Source organism: Crocodylus siamensis, chromosome 7 (assembly GCF_052110815.1).
Source record: "Crocodylus siamensis isolate JL-2025a chromosome 7, ASM5211081v1, whole genome shotgun sequence".
Lineage (NCBI taxonomy): Eukaryota > Metazoa > Chordata > Crocodylia > Crocodylidae > Crocodylus > Crocodylus siamensis.
Window position 1 is genome coordinate 2,789,232 of NC_143401.1, and position 19,966 is coordinate 2,809,197.

General features: G+C 49.3%; 1 protein-coding gene across 1 annotated transcript in view; it reads right to left on the reverse strand.

Moving 5' to 3' along the window:
• Positions 1–1,634: 1,634 nt before the first annotated feature.
• ARID1A (AT-rich interaction domain 1A) overlaps positions 1,635–19,966 on the reverse strand; it is a 71,157-nt gene continuing 52,825 nt past the window's right edge. Inside the window, exons 11-20 of the mRNA XM_090058395.1 lie at positions 16,366–16,575; positions 15,583–15,790; positions 9,623–9,755; positions 9,082–9,254; positions 8,761–8,911; positions 8,506–8,649; positions 8,293–8,389; positions 6,041–6,914; positions 5,310–5,440; positions 1,635–4,582 (exon numbers count right to left, since the gene is read on the reverse strand). Of these exons, the coding sequence (XP_089914521.1) occupies positions 2,864–4,582; positions 5,310–5,440; positions 6,041–6,914; positions 8,293–8,389; positions 8,506–8,649; positions 8,761–8,911; positions 9,082–9,254; positions 9,623–9,755; positions 15,583–15,790; positions 16,366–16,575 (3,840 nt within the window). The 3' untranslated portion in view covers positions 1,635–2,863. The remainder of the gene's footprint in view (positions 4,583–5,309; positions 5,441–6,040; positions 6,915–8,292; positions 8,390–8,505; positions 8,650–8,760; positions 8,912–9,081; positions 9,255–9,622; positions 9,756–15,582; positions 15,791–16,365; positions 16,576–19,966) is intronic.

Consider the following 19,966-nt stretch of genomic DNA (forward strand, 5'->3'; position numbering starts at 1 on the left):
TGGGCACCTTTCGTTCTTGTATTTTTACCTATTTCTCATCTGCGCTCGCTTGCACTGTTTTCACAAGATCACACGGCTAAACTCACCTTGTGAGGGACACAATGCTAGGGGACTCAGGTGCCCGAGTGGGTGCTTATTACCCGTTGTTACTCTTCTCTACCTCTCCTTAGGTACTGTGGCTGTACGTGTTTCACAGCTCACAGAAACATGAACAGAGACAGCCTGCCTGAAGACAAGTTCTTGGACAAATGCTGCTGGAAACTATCATGGTGATTGTTCTGCTGAGGGTCTTTCCATTCAAAAACAAAGGAAAAACAATTTCAGGAGTTGATTCAGGAGTTCCCAAGTTTGCCGCAACCTGCTGGAACCAGATGCAGGATTCTCAGTTTGAATTAAAAGCAAAGCTACTAGGACATGTGACATTAACTAAGGGTCCCTGAATTAAGCCCTCATCTTTATATGCACGAAAGATAACTTTGGGGGCAGAAACGTGTGCTTAATGCCTTGGTGAACACTAGTGATCAGCACACCAGGCTAAAAATTCATCCAACTTGATTGAGAGAATTTGGTCCAGTTGTGCACAGCTTGCCTCTCTCAAACAGCAAAGCAGGTCCAAGGCAAGATTTCTTTACTACGAGGTCACTCTTTTGCTACTACAGTCTCCCAAGGAATTGATTTGGAGGGATTCCCCTCTCCTACTAGCCAAGCAAGAACTGGAATTATAAACACTTTGGGGTTTTGTAGCAGCTGTTCATCACCAATAAACATAACCACTGTGGTGCGAGGACTGCCAGAAATTTAAACTGAAAACAAAAATGCCACTGCAGGGCAGAGGGTTTAAAATGGAACTGGGTTTCAAGGGGGAGGACTGGACCAGGCCTAAGAGAGGATTTGATTTCTTGGACAGAAGCAGCATTACGTAATGTCATTTGTCCGTTTTCCTTAAAACTCAGTACACATTACTGTTCTGAACCGTTTCCATTACAGTGCCAAGATCATTGGCACCAGCGTCATAGCAAATGAAAGTAAAACTCACCCATTTCCCAACCAACCTATTAACGGGCAGATTTTCATGCCCACCACAAAGGTTACTGTGCTGGATACCGACCGTTGGCTGCTGGCTTGGAGGATGTTTGAGAAGACTGGAAAACCCCTCCCCTTAAGGGAAGTCAGTCTACACAGTGCAGTTCCAAGAAAACCAGACACATGCATGGGATTTTTTTTTTTAATTGAAATTTCCCATCTGCAGATACTGAAAGGCAACTGCCTCTCTCCTCCTAGCCTTTGCTTTCTTCACCCAACAGTGTCTTTTTCTTGAGCTCTCCAGTCCCCCTACGAAAGTCATTCTCCCTGCCTTCAGGATTTAATCGCCACTAACCCAGGGGCCAGTGTGACAGAAGGGGAAAACTGTAGCCTTACAGTTAATGGAGATGATTTTCTGTCCCCTCCACACACGATCAAATCACATGCTGCCAAGGAACAGGGCTCTGGAGCTCTCTCTACTGCCCAGGGGGCAAGAAGAGCTGGTCTAGAAGGTGAAATACTAGCCTCAATGGGACTGGAGTTGCTTTCACATTTCTCTACTAAAAATATAGTAAAAAAAAAATAAATAAAAATCCTCACAAACATCTTACCAAGATTTAATGTACATTTATTCTTAACACGTGGAACATATAGTATAAAGATTTCATACTGAATAAATGATATTCATTAAGCCAAAAAAGGAAAAAAGGGAGGAATTTACATCAAGTTTTTAGCTACATCGTCTGAAATACAAATATGCAGAATTCATCACTGAAAAATCTCAATTGTGTTTCTTCATCAGGAACTTCAACTGAACCTAGAACTTTTTCACACCTCGATTAGAAAGAAAACAAAAACAGGAAAAAATAAACTATAAGTTGATTGGCTGCTGAGACAGCAATGACTTTATACACAGAGACCTGTACAGCATCCTCCAGAGAGAGATGTCTGGCAAGAGATTAAATAATTGTGTCTCGCTTTTGCAGGTCATCAACTCGTTAACTCGTCATACTATAAAGGGGAGGGGAGGACGGGGACAAAACTGCAAGGGATCTGAGGGTATGTGCAATGTACAACGTCATATATATATACACACGTGGCAGCATTCAGGCTGCAGCTAAAGGTTAAAACCAGTTCTAAGAGGTGATCTCAGGGTTATTCATACAATCAAGGAGGAAGAGAGAAAGAGGTCAGGGTGTTGTAGGTTCACACATGATACTTTGGGGGAAAAGCCTTTTTTTCTCCTCAACATTAACTAAAAACATTTTTAAAAACTACAGCTTGCTGCTGATCCAGCGTTTTTTTTTTCTTTTCAATGTGAGACTTATTACAGTATGTTTACAGTTTAAGGTGTACAGTACATGAAGTTCTACACTCTACTGCACAGGCCTCCATTGGACAAGGTCTGTTCACAACTGGTAACTTCTTGATTCCTGCAAGATTGTGAATGTACAACGATAAACCACACAGAGTTCAGCAGTCACTTTTGTCCTTCAGAGTTTACCATTTAAAAACAGTTATGAAAGTGGTGCCTGTCGATGCGGTAACACGGCAAGTCGTTTTCCCCAAACTCACTGTAAACGACAGTAACTTTGGTTAAAATAAAAAAAAGTCTTCTATGTAGGCAGAACTGTCTCCTGGAACCGGGGGTTCAGGACAAATTTGAGGGGCAGGGGAAGGGGAGAAGGGAAGGGGGACGTCCTTCCCCGAGGGAGAAGCAGGACAGCGCAGGGCAGACAGTGGATTCTGAGGTGGTTTTGCATAAATAAAGGGCAACAGTCAGTTTCTACGTTCTCCACTCACGCACACGCACACCAGGGGTAGAGGCATCCCACAGCTGTCATGACTGGCCAATTAAAAACAGTACGTCACAAATAACTTGTGAAACCAAGGAGTTCATCAAAGGCGACACGGAGATGTCCAACAGCCGCGACTCGTATAATGTGAACTCAGAGTGGTTCTCGTCCACTTTGGCCAGGGCAAGCAGCGCTCGGGCTGCCCGACGCATCATGTCCACACTCGTCGACTCAAAGGGTGGGTTTTGCATGTGCATCAAGCTGGCCTGACTCTGCTGGAACTGAGTGGCTGCCAGGCTGTCCTCCAAGAAGCCCAACAGGTTGCCAATGCTGCCCTTCTGCACAGCAATCGCTCGAGCTGCCAGGCTGTCACCCTGTGCCAAGTTGGCCAGTAGTACCACAGCCATCTCTCGACACACCGGGTTCTTTCTGTCACTGAGGAAACGCACCATGGTGCTGTAGAGCTTCTCCAAGCGACTGAAGGGGGGAGTCGCAAGAATCAAATCCACGTTGTTGTCCTGGATGCTGAGTTTGCTGAGTGTTTCCAAAACCAGTCTCTGAGGGGAGAGGACAGCACTGGGCCCCAAGGTTGGGAAGGGATCCTGGGCCTCTGCTGACGGACAAACTGCCCAGTGGAGGAGTCCATCCAGGATAGGCAAACAGATGCTTTCTGGGTAAGGGGAGAGGTCCAACTGACCAGAAATGTTGGCCAGGGTAACCAACGTATTTTCACGTAGCATCTCCAAGCAGTCCCACCACCACTCCACCTTGTTGCAGCTCACCCCTTGGTCCTGCTCCTCTTCTTTCTCATACGTCAGCGGTGCCTGTTTGCGCTCTGGATGCTTGTGATGTAGCAGAATCAGTTTCCCTAAAATCAGCAGCAGACCGGGGTGTTTAGACATCTCAAAGTCATTGCCCGGCACAAACGATAAACTCCTGATGATATTCGAGACACAGATGCAGCGTTTGGCAAGAGAGTCCTGCCAGTCCAGGAGGGTGCACAGGGGCGTCTCATCCTTACTGTGAGGTTCGTCCTCCAGAATTTTTATGTTTCTGTGGCTCTGAGCTGGACTGATACCGAATGGGAACTTGCTGCTTTCCTTTGTGGCTTCCGAGTTTTTGACCTCTTCCTCCTCCTCCGGCAGGGACCCTGGCCGGGCCGAAAGCATATCATCCATGGTGGCCGTTATCCTCTTCTCTGGGGGGCCATCAGATGGAGGGTTCTCTCCCTCCCTAGCGCCCGGATTGCTCTCGGCTGCTAGACGTTTTCTTGAGGCAGCGCTGCAGGAAGCTCGTCTGTGAATCCAAGGTAGCTCCATTTTGCTCTCGAAGTGGGTCTGGATGTGCTCCGTGGTGTCGCCCCCACCAATCCGCCAGTGCAGCAACCCGCTCTCAAACTCCTGCACGCGCCCCAGCTTGTCGGAATAATCTACCACAAAGGGGTCATTTTTCTGCACAATCTTGACTGGAAGCTTGTCGAACTTGCTGACCAGCTTCTCCTCGCTGCTCTCCAGGGGTGCTTTGTCCTTGCTCGCAAAGGCAGCCTCCTCTTCCTCCTCCTCTTCCTCCTCACAGTTCGGGCTCTGCGGCTCCTCTTCGTACTCCCCCTCGTCAAGAGAGGGACTTGAAGACTTGCAGAACCTTTCGGGATCCAATAGTGTTCTTTGTCCTGGATCTCCCACCTCATACTCCTTCAGGATCCCAAAAATTTCAATCAGGCAACGCCGGAAGTATTCCACCAGGAGTTCTAGCAACCCTGGCAGCTGTGAGAGAGAGAAAGAACCACGGAAGAAATCAGAGACCAAGTTAAGCCAATGTGAGCGACAGGGGATGTCAGGCAGAAGAGGGTCACAAGCTGAAGCAGCAAAGTCAGCTGGCTCCTTTTTTACGCTACCCATGCATTACAAGTTTGTTATTCTGACCACTAGAAAGTGAGGCCCCCCTTTCTCTGAGAAAGTCAGCACACAAATCAGGCACCCTTAACACCCCTTCTCGGGCACATCCTTCTTCTCTCAAACACGGGGAAGCAAAGCAATGGTGTGAAACGGTAATGATAATATTGTAGTGGGGTAAAAAGGAAGGAGACAGCTCCATGCACACAAGACAACCAGCTACAGGCAGCTTAGAAAAGGTAAGGAATTCCCGTGGGCTGCAAAGCACTGAAGCTGGATGCAACGAGTGGCACTGTACAGTAGCAAAGGTGACAGGCCGCCATCCCTCTTGTAGGGTGTCCTTACGGCCAAGGGAAATGTGAACCTCTACCCCATGCAATGCAAAGGAGGGAGCTGCACGTCTAAACAAGCAGCTGGGTGTACAGTGTACCTGACTGCAGCCGGGCCCCAACCCAACATGCACAACGGGTACATGACTTTCCTGCAAGTGTTGGGCAGCTTCACACGTGGCTAGGAGCTGTGCTCTGCTCCCGGGCCCACGGTAAACCCCAACGCGTGTTATTCACCTTCGAAGCACTATCAGAGCATCTGCACCCACCTGGCTGAGGTTGAAGGTCATTATGCTGTTGTCATCATAGAGCAGGATGTTTATGGTATCTAAGGCCCACGTACTTTCAGCCAGCAGCCCAGACTTCAGAGACATCATCACCCTCCAGGCTTCAGGAGTCCCTGTAATACAAACATGACGTCGAGCCTCTAGAGTTCAAACACAAGAGTCCCCAGTACTGCTTTCTGATTCCAGGTAGAGCAGAACCCACTTCGAGAGGATTTACAGCAGCAGTTCTCAACCTAGTTAGACTCGAGGAAGCCCGCGGAAAATGGCAGCTCTTAGTTTTCATTTAATTTCTGACTATGGAAAAACCAAGAGCGATTCTCCTGTTGCCAATAACTCAGAAAGACAATGGATCAGAACGGTTTTAACGCTACGGATTCCCGTTTGAAATATCTGAGCTTATCTTGCAAAAATCACATTTGCACACCTCGCAGCGCTTACACTGTGTGGCACCCTTGAAAGGATGCCCAGGCACTCAGGCCGAGAATCACTGCTTTTACAGAATGCACGTCCCAGCAATTGCTGGCGCTGCACCTGCATTGAAACCACCATTGTTACTGAAAACCAACAGCTAGAAAAAATGGGACCCGAAGCCATGTGAGGTCCTTCACTGTCGATGCACAGCTTCAAGAGCTTACTACCAAAAGCAAGGCCTGTCCCTTTAACCGATACCCATGGCCAAATGCTACCCCAGTACAGCAGGAGCTCACTCTTACCAATATCTTTTGCCGTCAACCGTCTCCTTTGCTTCAGCACAGGTTGTGTAGCTTCCACTGATCCGGCTGGGAAGGTGATGTCCCTCCGTATCATGGGAGGCTGCACAGCTGCTGGTGCTATGTGAGAGGCAGGGACAGGAGGTCCTGCCTTCTGCATTTTCATCCCCGAGTGCAGGAACGGAGATTTACTGGGTGAGGTGCGGTTCTCCAGAGGTCTGGGCAGAGGTGCTGGGCTGGATACCTGAGGAATGTGATTCTGCATGCTAGGAGGGGTCTGGTAGTTAGACTGTGGGGGTCTCGTCATTGGGGGCACGGCGGCAGCGGGGCCATAAGGAGGTTGACGGTTGCCATGGGAAGGCCACGGGCCCTCGTGATTGACCCTCTGATCTGAATGTAGGATTTCATCTGTTCGGTTTACTCCGTGATAAGCAGGCCCCTGGGGCGTAGAGCCAGTGCTCTGCCGATTTGGATAGCTGTACCCTATTTCATTGCGCCCTTGCCACATGGTGCCCTGCTGCGGCCCCTCTGGAGTAGACTGGATGGGACCACCCATCATCTGAGGCGGCATGTTCTGCTGAGCGTTTGAGCCTGGGGGGGCCGAGACCCTTTCTCTGCTGAACTGGAATGGGAACTGGTTCTGGGGCCCTCCAGAGGGCCGGCGGTCAGTAGCAGGGTACGTGCTCCCATACTGGTTGTACATGTCCTGTTGCGGAGAAGGCTGGGCAGTTTGCTGCTGGCTCGGTTGCTGGGTCTGTGCTGCAGGCAGCTGCTGCTGTGCCTGCCCCTGTCCAGCGCTGTACGGTACGTTGTACATCTCCCCTTCGTGCCGCTTGGCAGGGGGACCGTAAGTGCCATCCATCGGCCGCTTATAGTTCTACAAGGAAGATACGTGAAGGGGTTTACATCATTATTTACAGGAAACAAGAACCGGGTGGCAGAACAAGCAGCTCTGCGTTGTCTAATCACACGAATGCTATGGTCCAGCTCACGCTGGGATGAGGCGAGACCAACCCTCCTATGTTAGCTCGGAAGAGACCACAACCTACAAGCCACAGCAGTTCCCTTCCAGCAGCCTGATGTCAAGATGCTTTCAGGGCAAGCTATGGGCTAGTGAAAGAGCCTCGATTCTTGGTACAGGTTCGCTACACAAAAATCTCTATGTGGATTCAAGTTCCTTTCCGAACATCCAAACTTATTACTTTCCCACTGAACAGATGAGAAGTAGGGTAAAACTTCCGCTGAAGCCTCAAAAATTGCCTTGTAATTTCTAGCTGTCCCTTTTGTCACAGATCCCAAGTCATCTCACAAAAGTAAGCACGATCCCTGCCCCGTTTTTAAGCCTGTATGAAGAAAAATCAGAGCCAAGACTAAATCCCAGACCCCTCATGTCCCAGCCCCATTTCTACCTAGGAGTCCTACTTTCCTCAACCTGCTTCAGACGCAAGACCTAGCAAGCAGTGAAGTACCAGAGGAGTGGGAGCCCTTGGCTCAGGGCCTTTGGCTCTGGTTGCAGCATGGCTGCAATTATCCTTAGCAGAGCTCTGTAACTGCCTTCTACTGAGGCTTACAAGCCAAACAGGACACAACCCAAAAAATCAGTGAGGGAACAAGAGACAGAAACATGGCTATGAAGAACAAACTAAGAGCCTCCTCTTCATAATCTTAATAGGGGCTACAGTAAACTTTTCCTTGAGAAAGCCAAGCAGCAGAAGTCTTGTGGGAATAAAGGACTGGAGGGAACTCCAACATCTCTGGTGTTCAGCTCAGCAAATGAGAATATCCCATGAAATTCTGACTTGCGTAGAAGGATCCCACCCAGAGGTGGCTGCTCAGAACCACAAAGCTACCAGCGAACAAGCTCACCCAGTCCGTGAACTAAAATGCTACAGAAACTCCATGGGGTTCAGATAAGCTTAGGAAGAGAGAAGGAACCACCAAATGAAGCTGCCTGGGCTCTTGGTATCTGCAGAGCCCTCACTTCACAGAACGCCCGCTAGCAGGACCCCCTGTTGTACTCTCTACACAATCCGGAACGCCCATAACCCAGCACCGCACAAATAAAACCCACTTAACAACTTGCAAACTACCAGGACTATGGGAAGGTTACACTAGGCATGTAACTGAGACACTAAATAGGATCCAGTGCTGCAGACAGCTATCGTGGCGGGCACTCATTTGCACAAAGCAGAAGAGACAAGAAATCGCCCATATCTTTGTCAGTCGGCCAAAGTGGAGACTCAAGGAGAACTCACCTGCTGTTGCTGCTGATACATGGTGGTTTGCTGGCTAGGGAAGGGGCTGCCAGAAGATGTGCCTTGAGTGGAAAACTGATTGCCATAGGAATCATGTCTGCAGAGAGAGACAGAACAGCACATGACTTCTGGGAGGCACAAGTGGAGCAATAACGCCCTCTCCCTGGCAGGAGGTTTTCTACTGAACTGCCAGAAGCCATTTTGTGCACCTACCTCTGCTGCTGTTGCTGCTGCTGCTGCTGCTGCTGTGGATAGCGGCTGGGAGAGTACATCCCCGAGTCAGGGGTGGAAGGCAAGATGTTGGGCTGTGGCGTGCCGGTGCCCAAGCTGCCCTCAGGTCCCATTCCAGCCTCCGTCCTGCATAAAAAAACACAGAAGTATGTTGCTCCGTTCCCCTGCTGGGAAGAAGCAACCGGGGCGGTCACCGCACCGCACAGAATCCAGCAATGGGCAGGTGCACGCACTCACCTCACTCGCTCGTAAGGCCCTCCATAGGGATAGTGTTGCCGTTGCCCAATGGCCATGTTACCCATTCCTGGACCTGCAGCACGATTATAAGGGTCACCCATAGCACTGTTGGGGCCCTGCCCTGAGGACAGGAAGGGATCACTTCCAGGAGCTGAAAGAAGGTGGGGAAAAAAAAATGATGATCAGCACAGGAAGATGTGTTTGGTGGAGAAGGACAAGAGACCTTGGGAGCACAGGTGTGTATTCCCAAGGCACATTTAGGGCATCCGATGGGGTCAGTGCCCCTGAACAATAAGTGAAGACAGGCCAGAACCTCCTCACCTTTCCTCATACTGCTATAAGGATCCTTATTTGGCTCGTAGGACATGCGACCCATCATGTCAGAGGTATTCATGCTGGGCTGGTACCCTGGATTTGGAGTCATGGAGTTCCGCTTCTGGAACGTGGGATCACTGCCATCTGCAAAGGCATCCTGAAGGCCAACTGAGTTGCTCCTGGTGTAATGCAAAAACACGTGGTGAGAAAGCCCCCGACCACTCTCTGCCTCACCACTGAAGCTTCGCTTCCCCAGAAAGGAGGATGGATCTCACGACTCATCCCACAGAGCCCACCAAGAGGAAAAAAATCCTCTTCTCATTTCAAAGACTGATGCCCACCCCCCTCCATAACCCTCTCCTCAGCCTAAATCCTGAGAGAGAAGAGCTGTGGTTACCCAGATGCAAATTCTACAGCTTTGCCATGAGTTACTGCAAACCAAAACTAACCCAAGCGCTCGCTTCAGCCCACAAGCCAGTGACACTGGCAAAAGCCTCCCTAGGCCTGGCGAGCACTGCACGCCCTCCCACTTGCAGCAGTGTGATACCTGATGCCTGACAAAGGGGGCATCTGACTGTGTGGTGTTGATGCTGGAGTCGGGGGTTTCAAGTCTCCTCCTTCTGCCATAGAGCTGCTGGTGGACTGAGGTGTCTGGGGACCCTGCATAGAGCCTGAACCCGCTGGAAGGAAAGAGCAGTTGCGTGAGTGGGTCTGCCAGGCACAAGAGACTGCCCAAAACTTCCCAGAAGAAAACACCTGAAGGCAAGGTAGATCCAGGATTGAAACGTGAGCAAGGCAGGCAGACAGGATGAGCACAGCGTACCAGGGTGCAGACTCCCGTGCGTGGTACGTGAAGCAACAAGAATCCTTACGACTTTGCGTCTCCATCCCTCCCCGCTCTTAAACACCATCCCACCGTCGTGCACCAGCTCCCAAGGTTATCTCAGGAAGGTGCTGCAGAGACAGCATCTCTCCATCAGCCACAGTCATCCCTAGTGGACAGAAGCCCTGCACTGTCTTGCCCTCGACCCCAGGCAAGTTCACCATGCCACTCGCCAACTCTGGCAAGAGAGGAAAAACCCCCTGCATCCCGCTGAAGAGTCATTTTATTATGCAGGAGCTCTCTCGTTTGGCTCTCACACAAGTACGGCTGAACTCGGGGTGGCAAACCCTCGCTGAAACCCCTACGCCACCACGTGCCCGCGAGCGCGGTGCCAGCTCGAGGAGTTCCTCTCCTCCGGCGGAACTGCCGCAACGGTGTCACCTCTCAGGTCCCTACACGCCTCGCAGCTGGCAGGCGCTGAACTCTTAATTAATGTTTCCATTAGCTACCATTCCCGGCACCCGATAGCCCTCTGCTTCAGCCTCGCCGGGCTGATGACTCATTTCAGCTATTCATTAAAATCCTCTGAGGTCAGAGGCGGGTCATGTTTGTTTACACCCCACCTTCCTGGCACCCTGTCCGTCTCTCCCTTCCTCCCCGTCTGGGGACGTCTCCAGAAGGAAGGGCAGAGCTCAGCAGGGAATTTCATTCAGGACTCCTCCCCCATGCTGTCCTTCCCTATTCATTACCATTTCAGCTCGGCTCCGTTCCGTTCCCCTGGGAACTCAGTGCTAGCTTCCACCGCATTACAGATGCGCTGACATCAACAGGAAGAGGCAAGACATTCCCCGTGTCGCTGCCATTCGTTGTCCTGGCCCCCCCCACTCGGATTTACAAACAGCTGGAGACGCGCCAGTGCCGTGCTGGGTACTGGGCCGCCCAGGAGACAGGCAGCCATTCATTCGCATGCAGGACCCGAGAAGGCCGGAGACAACCCGTGGCCGACCTGCCCAGGAAGTGGTGAGCAGCCTCTTACACCTCTGGAGAGGCTTTCTGCATGCTCAGTTTTATGTACATGATGGCCCGGAGCCATCCTGCACTGGAAACCTGCATCAGACACCCTCACTGCCCTACGCCAGGGTGGCCAACCTGCGGCTCTCCAGAAGTTGAATCTTTGCACGAGCACATGGTGACCAGCTTCCAAACGGCCGCAGGTTGCCCACCCCTGCCTTACACAGTGTCACTACTGGCAAAGCCTCCACAGATGCCACAGCTAGAAAAAAAAAAGTCATCACTTAGACTTCCACCGGTTTTCATCTGAACAACCGATTCCAATGCACGAATTCTTCTCTCTTTTCACAAGCGACCAGGGCTGAAATAAGACTTGCCTCCATTTACTTTCTAAGTTGGTAAAGGCCCTGAAGCAACACCTAAGTGCCCACAGAGGTCAACTGCTTCATGGGATGTGAAATCTGTATCCTGATGTGTGAGGGTCAAACGATCCTTACTGTTAGACATATTTAGCTAACAGAATCATAGAAAGTTAAGGCTGGAAGGGACCTCAGGAAGGTCACACCTAGTCTTCCTGTGGTCTCATCCCAGCCAAGGCTTTGTCTAGCTGGGTCTTCAAAAGGTTCAAGGATGGAGAGTCCACCACCTCTCTGGATAACCTGTTCCAGTGCTTCACTATCCTCCTAGCGAGAATGTTTTTCCTAATATCTACTAGGCACGGCTGTTGTTGATTCAGCAGTGGACAAGCGGCAGAACTGGACGGCAGATCAACCTTCCACACAGGGAAAGGGGGAAAAAAGTCAAGTCACCATTTCCTTGTCCACAAGAGAGGAGAAGCATCTGCACAACACTAGATGCCTTCAGCAGGCTCCTGGCGTCTGTCAGACATTGCTGTCACTACACAAATTCTCTCAACGCTCATGCTTCCCCAGTGCCAAGTGTCCTACCAACCTCTACACAGCTGCTAAGAAGCAAGGTTGCTTCCCACAAAATGGGGCTCTCTGCACGTGTCCATGTGTCGGGCACTCCCCGAGGTGAGCGTCAAGGGGCCTGCTAGAACAGCAGTGCCTGCTGGGACATGACTGCTCCTTTGGAGGGACTGGACCAAGTCTGAGGGGCAACCATGTGGTCCCAAACCTCCACCGCTCCTTCTGGCCAGTCCAAGAGTCCTTGAGAAAACTTTGAGGAAGACGGAAGGAGAACAAATGTAGGAGGCATGTCTGAAAAGACCACAGCTACTGCCTCTGCATGTTCCCACAGACAAACCCCAGTGAAGACCGAACGAGGAATTCACACGTGGACTGCAGAATGGCCCTCTTACATCACGGCTCAGCTCTACAAGTCAAAAGAGCAGCGCTGCATGAATGTACAAAGGGAAGCCAAGGGAGCAGTCCTGCAGATTTCCACTACTGATGCAAGGCATCGGTGTTCCCACACCCTTAGAAAAGAGTCTTCAAATTTGCATGTAACATCACACAAGCTCAAACATAGTAAAAATGTAGGCGCGCTGATAGACTTGGACGGGCACCAAGTGGAAATGGCATCCCTGCTCCACAGATCTCCAAATGCTACAAGAAGCTTTAAGTGGCTTTCTAAATGCCTTAGCCCTATCCAAACAAATTCCAAACACACTTAACATCTCCCTTATACAGCTTCATATCTCAGCTAATAGGAAGGTCTCAGAAAGCAAGCTGTGGAGAAATTAGTGGTCGAGCTTAAGTAGAACTCAATTGCTACTTGAGGCCAAATTTAAAGTGACAAGTCATGACAAATCTTGAAGAGTGCAGTGAAGTTAAATCCCAGTCAGGACAGCTTTCCTGACCAGTGGAAAGAACGATGTAGTCCTTAAAAGGAATTTTTATGATTTGAGGAATGGATAAATTCCATAAGAGCTGCCAGTGGGACACAAGAAGTGCGCTTTGATCAAGGACCTACCAAGGCAGACTTCAATTTCGATCAGTTTGCAAAAGATTGCATAAAAGCAGATCAGAACAGAAGCAGAGTCTATCCTCTTAACTCAAGGAAAGGCTTTCCCACATCTAGGGTGGAATTTCAACATGACTTGTTTCCTGGATTTCCAAGAGACACCCAAATATTTGGTCCCATAAAAGGTATCAGCCACAAAAATCCTTGCCCCTCACATTTCCTGGACTATCGTGGCTACAACATTACTCCAACAACTACCCAAACTCTGCACATTTACTAATTTTGAGAGATCAGAATTAATCCAGTTCAGTACAGAGACTGGCTTGGGATACAAGACTGCTTTTCTAGATTACAAGGTCTTGTGAGCACAGAAGATAATTTGGAGATCAAGGGACACCAAGATTGTCTGTCCCAGAATGGACAAATTAAACTAAAAACTATGGCCTCAATCAATTTAATCTATAGCAGATCCTAGCTCCAAGTCAAGGAGGAACAAATCTGTTGTTGCATTTTCTGTTCACTCCCTCCCCACAACCAAAATACCCACTGAGAATCAAGCCTTGTTACTTCTGCTCCATGGGCTTGGGGTATATTGTCAGAAGGGGAAGAATAATCATTCCTGGAGCTCTTCAAACTTCTTACTGATGGGAGAAAAAAACCAAAGGCTTGGGAGCAAAGAGTAGAAAAAGGTGCTGTTCCATTGGAGAACCTCAGAAATGCAGGTGTTGGAAACCGCCAAGCCTTAGTCAATGGGGAAGGATTTCCCATCAAATATATTATAAATGAAAAAAGCTGAAAGTTTCTTAGACAGGCGATAATCCAAACCAGCAACTCCTGAAACTGCCTACAGCCATCAGAAGCAACACAGGGGCAGACATGATGGTATCCAGGCAAAGCAGATGCATGACATCAGACACTAGTTCATTCCTATCCAGTACAGGCAAGTCATTGTGTGAATATTGGCCAGAGGTGGGGAGGGAAAAAAAAAAAAAAGAAGACGGCTTCTTCAAACAGAGGAGCTTAAAGACAACAGTGGTAACCACACCCTTGCCTTTTGGAGAAAGGCAAGAATGGGGATTAAGGAAGCAAGGTTATCTGCTGGCCTCACTGTCCTTCAATACCCATACTTCAAGGAAAGCCCCATAGGTGAAAGAGGATGGGGAAAGAAACAGCCTCTGAAGACTCACAAAACAGCATGAAGAATATTGAGCAACTCCCAGCATTTCACCTGATCTGGCGGCATCCAGGGGGGCTCCAAGCACTTCCTAGACGTACCACTGCGCCTCAGCAGCTGCCAGAACAGCGACTCTGTTGTTACATCCCCCATATCAGAAGCATTTCCATGTGGCAGGGGTTGGCAACAGCTGGCCCACAGAGCTGGACAATAAGGAGCTGTGCTGGGGCTGGGAAGCTTCCAGCTGCGCCCACACCGCTGCCATTTCTTCCTGCCCTCCCCGTTCCCCGGTTGCAGCCCCGCTGCAACTTCCAGCCAGTGGGGAGCTGTGCTGGGGTGGATGGATTACTGAAGAACCTGCACGTCTGATCAAGAAGGGAAGAGGACTTGTACAGCCTAAAAGCTCGGCTTCACTGGGAAGTGGGAGACACCCACCTGCCTTACCTGGTATTGGAAGCCATCAGAACAAAGGAGGTCCCTGATGACAAATGTGCAGGCCTGGAGTTGTAGGACAACAGGGCTTATTCCAACACTTTGGAGCTAGGCAAAAATGCCCCTCCCAAAACCAAAGGTGGAGGCTTCCCTATGGTGAAGTCTTTCAAAGCAAACAAAGCTGTTTTGCCTCTGCATGTCAATGGGATCCTAAACAGATGTACTCAAGGATCTGGCCTTTCAGGTCTTCATCATTACTAGGACCTGAAGGCAAATTAGCTGCGGCATAAAGAGCCAACGCATTCCACAACAAACCAGGGAATGGCCCTACCTAATACAAAAAGTAAAGAGGGTATCAGACTGCAGAGAAATGAGAGAATAAAGTATGCACTGCTTTAGCCCAGCCTTTGTCTCCTGTTTCTTATCGTCTTGATCAGACGTGACATCCAGGAACTGAGACTCTCCAGAAAGCTAAACTAGGCACAAAAGAACAGAGAATACTTGATCCATCAGTGCTAAAACTTACCCCAGAGTTGGTCTGAAACTCAAACCCCACCAACTAGCTTCAATAAACTTGATAGAGAAAAGGAAAAAGCGCAAGCAGAGCTAAGAACGTCCTTAACACTTGCAGCCAGCCATGAGAAGATAGCCAACATGGCAGGCAACTGCACAGCGCCCTGAAGCATTCACTACCACAAAGAGACCATTTGTGTGGATGTAAACGCACTACTTTTCTGCAAGGTTCCCAAAGCTCAGCAGTCACCCATGTTGCTGCAAGAAGACATGGAGATCACCCTGAAAAACCAACTCCAGGCTCCCTTCTCTCCACACCTTCCCTAACACACTGATACATTGTCAGTATTAATATATGCAGAAAATTCAGGAGTTAATGGCAGCACAGAATAATTGCACGTGCCACACAACACATGCTTTACTCACTACTATTTACTGGCAGATGTAGCTGGATAAAGGCCTCCATTTTGAATGCATTTACCTGTCACAGACCTTCTGCTTTGCAGCAGACCTGAGGGCCTTGCAATAAAGTCTGGATCCAGCTGACTGCATGGCACATAAGGCCCTGTCTGTTGGGCACTAATAGATGTGCTTGAGTGACAGTCCTAGAGCTGGTCTTTACACTCACCTGGAGATGGAGGTTGTATCTTAGTCTGGGACTTCTTTGAATCAGCAGCTGCAAAGATGTCTGGAGGAGGGTCTTCGCCTCGCTCGATCTTGCACTCAAAGGCATAGAGACACTGGATATACTGCTTCTTCAAAGAACTGGCTGCACTGCTAGACGTGCCCACATTGAGATTGGTGGCTAACTCCCGCCATTTCTTGTTTTTGTTGACCTGCATGACCAAACAACAGGATCGAAACCTAAATCCAAGTCATTTTCCATTTCAGAACGCCCTCCAGAATCAGAGTTAGATTTTCCCCCCAGCACGTACCAGGTAAACAAAAGCAGCAGTGAGCGTTAACAGCCACAGCTGGACTGAAACCGTGGATTAAAAACATTAACCCATCCCGTCATCCATTAACCCATCCCTCCAGGGGCAGCCACCACCAAGCAGCACACAAAAAGCAGCCACAAGGCCCAGATGCAATGATGCTGATAAAAAAGTCTGGGAGGTGCCAGAGCTGCTCTCTATACTTGTGCAGCTCCCTGGCTGGCAAGACTGAAGACAGGCAACTCTCTTGGAGCACTGAAAGTTTGCCTCAGCTGGTTTAAGCAAGCTGGCTCTTAGAAATACTATTAATTTTTTATTAGATAATACTAATAAAAAAAATATCAGCCCTAACATAAAGAATCAAGTCAAGCCTGAATCCTGTTGCCTGTAACTTGCCGTTGAGAAACTGAGGCTGCTATGCAGACACAGACAATTATTTAGCCTGCATCACATCTCGTTGGCTTCTGGCTGCTCACCTGAGTCAGTCCTCCAATTTCCTTTACGGAGATGTAGAGCCGGTAAAGGTCTAGGGGTTTCCTGCCCACAGCTGGGAGATTGGTCATGCCCATTGCTTTCTCTTCGGTGAAGGCCAGGTAACGGTCTACCCAAAGCTTCCTTTCTGGTTCACCACCCAGCTCGTACAATTTGGTAATCTTCTCATTGGTGGTAGTAGAGGAACTGGACTTCTAGGAGAAGGAGGAAGCAGATCACAGGATGGAGAAGCATGTAAAAACATTCAACACTGAAGTCCACAGTTAGCATTATAAACAGACAATAAACCAGCAAAAAGCTCTGCTGTGGTATTAGTGGTAGCTGTGTATCATTCAAATGTTGAAACCAACACCTGTGCCCAAGGTCTGCGTAACCAGACGGGTGAAATGTTGTGCTTGTGTGTGGGGCAGAACAGCAAAATCCCACGGACCACACTTCAGAGTGAAAGCGCTCCACAGGGACCTGTCCAGACACCAGAACCGAGTGCTGGTACATGAGGAGATGGCGACGACCCACAGGACGGCCAATCATTTCCTAATCAAGAAACTCTCGTGCAATTCGGCTTCTCTGAAGGCGTCTAACCAGATCCCTACTCCTAGGTCTTTGTCATTTTAGCACCGGGTTTGCGGAGCTCTTACGGGCTTCTCTGCCCCAAAGGCAACGCGAACAGCAGAAGGCACAAGCCAGATTTCACAGCAACCATCATACTCCACAAGCTATAAACCCTGCCCTCCAAGCATGCAGTTGCTTCCATTGCGCAAGTGGAAGCTTCCAGGACAAGACAATACAAAGTGAGTTATCAACACACAATAAAAAAAAAAAAAAAAAGACATGTCCCAAAGAAAAATAAAGCCTAGATGCAAAGCACTTGGTGGGAGGAGAGTGGGTGGGCACATCCTGCAAGAGGATTGCTTCCCTTAGAAATTTTTCTTTCCCTAATGAGTCAATCTGTTGCAGCTTCTGATCAGATTTTGTACAATGCCAGCAGCCTCAAGAGAAATTTCTCTCTTCCCTCGTTGCCTCCTCTCTTGTTTACCTCCAGACATAGAAGAAAAGTACCCCAATGGTACAATACCAAACACCCTTCCTGTCTGCAGAAAAGGACACTAATTAGAAAGAACTTTGTGTAACAAGTTGGCTAACCGTATCCGAGAGGTACCTGGATGAGAGCTGTTTTGGAGGTAAGTGGAAGGGAGAGCTGTGTTATCCTCCACCCTGGAAACAGGATTTGGAGCAGAGTCCAAAGCAGAATTCTCTTGGACGCTGAATCCAAGCAGTTCTGCAGAAGTGTCTGGGTCAAAGGGTCCACGTAACAGCTTTAGGTCAACAACTGAAGAACCCACGGCAGCTCTGCTGGCAGCCTCAACTTAAACGAAAGAGAACTTTAACGAGGGCTTTCTAGTCCCAAATGAGGCAGGCCATAGAAACATGTACAATGAGGCATCCACAGAGGTGTGGGCCCATTGTTCTCAGTACTAGCTAGCAAACTGATGTCAAGTAGATTTGAAGGACTCTAGGCCACCACAAATAGAAAAGCTAACAAAACCGGTGCCTGGATTTGTGGTTATACACGTGGAAAACTGCCCAGGTTGGGCACGCAGATGTAAGAAAACAGGATCATTAAAGAAACTCTAGCACCACTTAGAGAAACATGGGGCAAGTCTGCAGCACCATGTATGAGCTGAAGTCGCTGCCACTAAGAAAATGACTTTCCAAGACGGAAGGAGCCTTTTTTTGACCAGGCATTCGTTCAAGTGCCAGGATGATCTGGAGCCATCCGTCAGCTCTTCAATCATCAGAAACATCTCCCCCCTACCCTTTTCATTTCATAGTTACCCTACAGACTCCAGAGACAGGGGCATTCTTGTAACACACAGGAAACACCAAGTCATAAATCGGACTAGGGGGTGAATTGGCTAAGTTATCACAAATCTCCATATACTTAGAGACCTTAAATCAGAAACAGATGACACTGCACCCGCCCTTCACCCTTCTTGCAGAGTGGTGTTAGTCTAAGCATATTCCCAAGCATCCGTCTCGTCTACGTGAAGACAGCAGGCTTACTACCATAAAAGTTTAGTCTTTCTTGAAGCTGAGTACAGGTTTTGAGAAGTAGACTTGGGAGATGAAAAAAAACGAGTCACAGTTCTGAAAAACCTCAGAAACCTGGGACAAGGTCCATCCTTAAAAACACTGCAGAAAGACCATGAAAGGCCATGCTTTCTCCTGCCCTTCAAACTGATATAATGGCCACCAAAATGGATTTCATATGTATTTCAGGGAAGCAGGTTGCTAAATGCTCACATTGGAGGATCCCTCAATCCCACTTACAGTGGGGGCCTAGAGGGCCTTCTTAAAGAGGGAGGGTTAGAAGGGGAAGAGGCCCTCAATACACTTACTGGGTACAGGGGGCAAATGATAGTGCGGCCTGCATAGGAAGGCAATGTGCAGGTACTAATGCTAAAGGGACCCTACAGCGCTGACAAAGCCCATATTATTTCACAGCTGGAAGGCAGTTCAGCAATGGGGGAGAGAGCAATGTCAAAGGAAACAACTGCACAGTCCGGTGGGTGGAGAATTGGCTGGAGGGTCGCACCCAGAGAGTCGTGGTGGATGGGTCGGTTTCGACCTGGAAGGGTGTGGGCAGTGGGGTCCCGCAGGGCTCGGTCCTTGGACCGATACTCTTTAATGTCTTCATCAGCGACTTGGATGAGGGAGTGAAATGTACTCTGTCCAAGTTTGCAGATGACACTAAGCTATGGGGCGAAGTGGACACGCCAGAGGGCAGGGAGCAGCTGCAAGCAGACCTGGACAGGTTAGACAAGTGGGCAGAAAACAACAGAATGCAGTTCAACAAGGAGAAATGCAAAGTGCTGCATCTAGGGAGGAAAAATGTCCAGCACACCTACAGCCTAGGAAATGACCTGCTGGGTGGCACGGAAGTGGAAAGGGATCTTGGAGTCCTAGTGGACTCCAAGATGAACATGAGTCGGCAGTGTGACGAAACCATCAGAAAAGCCAATGGCACTTTATCGTGCATCAGCAGATGCATGACAAATAGGTCCAAGGAGGTGATACTTCCCCTCTATCGGGCGCTGGTCAGACCGCAGCTGGAGTACTGCGTGCAATTCTGGGCGCCGCACCTCACGAAGGATGCGGATAATCTGGAGAGGGTCCAGAGAAGGGCCACTCGTATGGTTAAGGGCCCGCAGGCCAAGCCCTACGAGGAGAGACTAGAGAAACTAGACCTTTTCAGCCTCCGCAGGAGAAGGTTGAGAGGTGACCTGGTGGCTGCCTATAAGTTCATCAGGGGGGCACAGAAGGGAATTGGTGAGTATTTATTCACCAAGGCCCCCCCGGGGGTTACAAGAAATAATGGCCACAAGCTAGAAGAGAGCAGATTTAGATTGGATATTAGGAGGAACTTCTTCACAGTTCGAGTGGCCGAGGTCTGGAATGGGCTCCCAAGGGAGGTGGTGCTCTCCCCTACCCTGGGGGTCTTCAAGCGAAGGTTAGATGTGTATCTAGCTGGGGTAATGTAGGCCCAGCACTCTTTCCTGCTTATGCAGGGGGTCGGACTCGATG